The sequence below is a fragment of the Varroa destructor genome, unplaced genomic scaffold, assembly GCF_002443255.2.
Source record: "Varroa destructor unplaced genomic scaffold, Vdes_3.0 BEIS01000006.1, whole genome shotgun sequence".
In the NCBI taxonomy this organism is placed as follows: Eukaryota; Metazoa; Arthropoda; class Arachnida; order Mesostigmata; family Varroidae; genus Varroa; species Varroa destructor.
The window spans coordinates 30,366,205-30,370,161 of NW_019211459.1; the positions used below are offsets into that span (position 1 = coordinate 30,366,205).

At 39.0% G+C, this 3,957-nt stretch overlaps 1 protein-coding gene across 13 annotated transcripts in view; it reads right to left on the reverse strand.

Annotated features, from left to right (window-relative positions):
• The window catches only part of LOC111252494 (uncharacterized), a 49,190-nt gene that overhangs the window by 8,708 nt on the left and 36,525 nt on the right, over positions 1 to 3,957 (reverse strand). For 3 of the 13 annotated variants that reach the window (XR_015329638.1, XR_015329637.1, XM_086992065.1), the window contains exon 8: positions 769 to 833. The exons of 9 other annotated variants lie outside the window; for them this stretch is intronic. Coding sequence is in view for 2 of the 4 variants with exons in the window: in XM_086992065.1 (XP_086848191.1) it covers positions 769 to 833 (65 nt within the window). In the remaining 2 variants the exon portion in view is untranslated. One more of the 13 variants, XM_086992066.1, reaches the window with a different exon arrangement.

Sequence of the window (3,957 nt, forward strand, 5' to 3'; positions counted from 1 at the left end):
CTTTGTTTCTGTGAAATTCCGTTCAACGGTCAAATTCCTGCCACTTTCGGTACAAAGCAACTTACCAACGTATGTTTGGCATCGTTTCCAACACCGCTGCTACAGTATATGCATGTAGATAAAGGTTCTTTGCCCAATCTGTGCAAGAAACTTGGATGCCATCAGGAACTGGAGCGTATAGCATGCTAACTTCGCTGTCAATGTAATCAACGATTATCGAGATGACCGTGGATTCCGATTTTCGGATATATAATAGAAAGTTTAGAGATATGCTGGGCTTCTTGTAGGAATGTTTGTTTATGACGAGAAATTACCTACGCATCTGACCTTCGATCTCCAATAAATACCTTTCATCATTTAGGCCAGTCTCTATAAATGTTTGCTTAAAGATCAAGTTTTCATTTTCAGAGAGCACTTAGCCATTATTCGGTAACTAAGACCTCCTAAAAGTTCTGAATAATATTTCGCACTTCTGGCAGCGAGTGGCCGTGGAAGGCGTGTTGTTCCTATTTGCCGATGACGTCAAGCTTAACAACAAACCAAGTAAACATACTTGGCAAAAGCTGTAGCATCTCATGTCAAAAGCGAAAGGCTTAGTTTGAAGTATTTCTGATATGCAGAGACAAGGTCCCGCCATCGGCGTCGGACATGTGAAAGTGTTATGCGTTAGCTGGTTTATGCCAATGAAGGCATAGACTATGAAATTTGCCTTGAGAAGTCTGTCAATTGCTATTATAACAGACTAGAATTGTAAGAGATTTCACTTACGAAATTTTCGAGGTGAAACTCTTCATTCGATTTGCATTGGACAGGGCCGGTTTATCGGAGCGACTCTGCGGAGATTAAAAACAGAAGTAAAACAACTGAGGAACTTGTTTCTTAGGGACACCTGTAATGAATCTAAAATCCGTAACCACTGTTTCAATAGAGCATAAGTCAAGGGAGAATACTGATGGCGTCTTAAAGGAACTCCGACTGGCAAGTTTACCTGCGGTAAGCTGAAAACTAGTATTCTACACATGCCAGAAAAAACATTAAAATGCGAAGACCGTGAGTCAATGCATGAGATGGAATTTCCTGACACAGCAATTTGAGCTTTTGTGAGAGCTTTTGTTGTTGTTTGAAAGCGATGTTCGCAATAAAATAGCGTAGTACTAGATGCCGTGGCCTGCCAATAATGTGAGTAAAACTATCTTACGGAATCACAGGCCTATACACTCTGTGCCTCGTCAACAGCGTGAATGCAAGAGGCCAGACCATGACGCCAAAAATTCACGTCAATAACGAATCACCAACAATCACAACCAATCGTGAAATGGCGCAAAAAAGCAAGCTTGACTGTAGGACGAGGATTGGCTGAAATGTTATGCAACATACACTTCGATCGATATACGGATGCGATCCAGTCTTGCATATAGTAATTGTTTTTTTTCATTTGCGGCAGCAAGTGATTAGTCGAAGAGGTGAGTCTAGCCAACCATAAACGGATGAATCCGGAAACCTCATGTACAGGATGGAACCAGCTGGAAATCGCAGCTTGCGTAGGTTTGTGCTTGTGGTGGAACACTCTGATGCTAGTTCTAAAAATGGAGTAGCCTTGGGGTAGCAGATCTCAACATGATAATGGCGTAGTTCAACCGTTTCAAACTGACGTTCTAGGTTCCCTTTTCTTAGACGGTATTATAGGAAACAAAGCTCTACTCCGTGTTAGAATATTTTAAATCGAAGCTGCCGTAGCGACGTGTCATGCCACAAGAACTGCTGATTATTTAAGCATGCAAAAAACTACGCAGCAAGTATGCGGATTTCTATGCAATTTCGTACTTAGGAATTGCCGGGTGTCCCTAAACGGGTGGCGCGGCGTTCAAGGATTAAACAGTGTATATCGCATGTTGGCCAAGGACAAAAAGGCCAAATGTCATGGCAGATTCGGGAAATAGACTGCTTAAATTATATCGATATATAAGAATTCTATGGTGCTAGCAAGAACTAGCGATTGTATTGTTAATTACAAAAAGAAGGAATACGTAACTTATTAGTTTTGAACTATGAGGAATGACATCAGTGTCAACCATAAGCGATGTCTAGATTATATCAAAAACGGCAAAAATATTCTGCATAAATACTCTAAAGGGTGTGGCTGTGAAAATTTCACATCGGGCAAATTTTTCTGCTTTCAAATGTGGAAAGCTTAGTATATAAATTTGCTTTTCAAAAAATCCCATAGGAACAGTCCAGCGGCGATAGGCCATATTAACGAGGTGGCACGAGCTCCCTGTGCGTTCATTAAAGTTTTCTTTTCGACGTCTGGCGTGCACAATGACAGGTGGCTCCGTCTTGTTGTAACCGCAATTTTTCCAGGTCAAACTCATTTAAATTCAGCTACAGAAAATCTTAATGTAAATCTGTAACGAGAACTATGAATACGTTAAGACGTTAACAAGTTAAGAAAATGCTCCGATTACACCCCCGAGTCAACATCATACGTTTTTTTATTCCATGAAACGGTTGTTAGTAAATGGCGTAAGAGTTCTAGTACATCCATATGCAGAAATTTTGTTTGTTAACCGGTTTAGCCAAATAGAAACGCAAATCAACTGAAAAGATCATTTTCAATACAATATTAAGATCGCGTTGCAGCTACACTTCGTCCCATGCAATATACATACGATGCTTCGTATAGTCTGTGGGTTCGAGCTTTTAGGCTAACTAACCCTTATAGGACCGAACAGCGAGACTTCCGTGTAACATAACACCAGACACTACTGTGCAACAAGGACAACCGTTTCGATCGACGAAGGACTGAAATACTTGCATTCTTTAGCTTGTCCTCAGCCACTGCATTAAAAGCTTCTTCTGTGCGGAGGCCCTAACACAATACTGCGTAAAAATATCCTACAAAGCGAAGTTTGTCTCCCGTACATGGCACAACACGGCCATTGACTTATAAAATTCCTATTAAAAAACTTCATGACTTCAGCCTTCTGATAGAGTTCACGGTGGGCCCACGGCTTAAATGTAACTCAAATGTTTGAGATGATCCCGTATATATATATATAAGTCTTCTCTCTATTTTAGAGCAACTGCGCCCTTAAATTTTGACACTGCTCGAAATGCCTAGAAAGTTATTATTTCTATCTTGGATGTTAAAGTTTTTCACAGGACCCGTTTATCGATTGATGTTCTGTTTATTATCTTCTGTCACCTTTACTCAAAGGAAAACCACACGATATATTGGCTTATCCGCACGTGTGTAGTATCTAAACGACCCGATATTTTTTCATTGAGTAAGGTTGGCAGAAAGTAAGACATACTTATTACAAGGTTGAAATTAGGTCAGAATACCTCACCAAAATTTAGGGATTTTTGTTGACATATATTTAACTCGCCAGGTTACAATAATTTCTACATGAAAATATTTTTGTTTGGAAACTTTACTCTTCTAAATCGTCAACTTCTTTGTTACGACGGTCATACAAAGCATAGATTTTACATTTACAGTGAATTTATTTTCTAAAGGTTTCTGTTTGCGGGCACTGTTAGGTAGAACTATTTACATTCGCGACTCGTCTGCCTCTGATTGGTCTTTAAAAGATAAATGCCACCCTCGAATAATGCGTTTGCTAACTACGTTTGGAACACATATCTTGTCGATGTTTTCCTTCACTTAAATCCGGAAATAAAAAACATTATATGTCAAAACTTCTCATTCTAATATTAACTTTTCTTGTAAACATAACTGAAACCTTAAGTTGAATGCGAACCAACCAATGAGCTTTGTCTCGAAAAATATTTGTGAGAAATAAAATAAACAAGTTTACGATGAATTCATTAAAGAACTATATACATGTTTTGTCAGATAATCTATTAAGAAGATCAACGTTCCGTTATGTAACTCTTCTATGTCATATTGCTTTAGTCATACTTTCAGACGCTTCATAGTTAACGCGACCATAA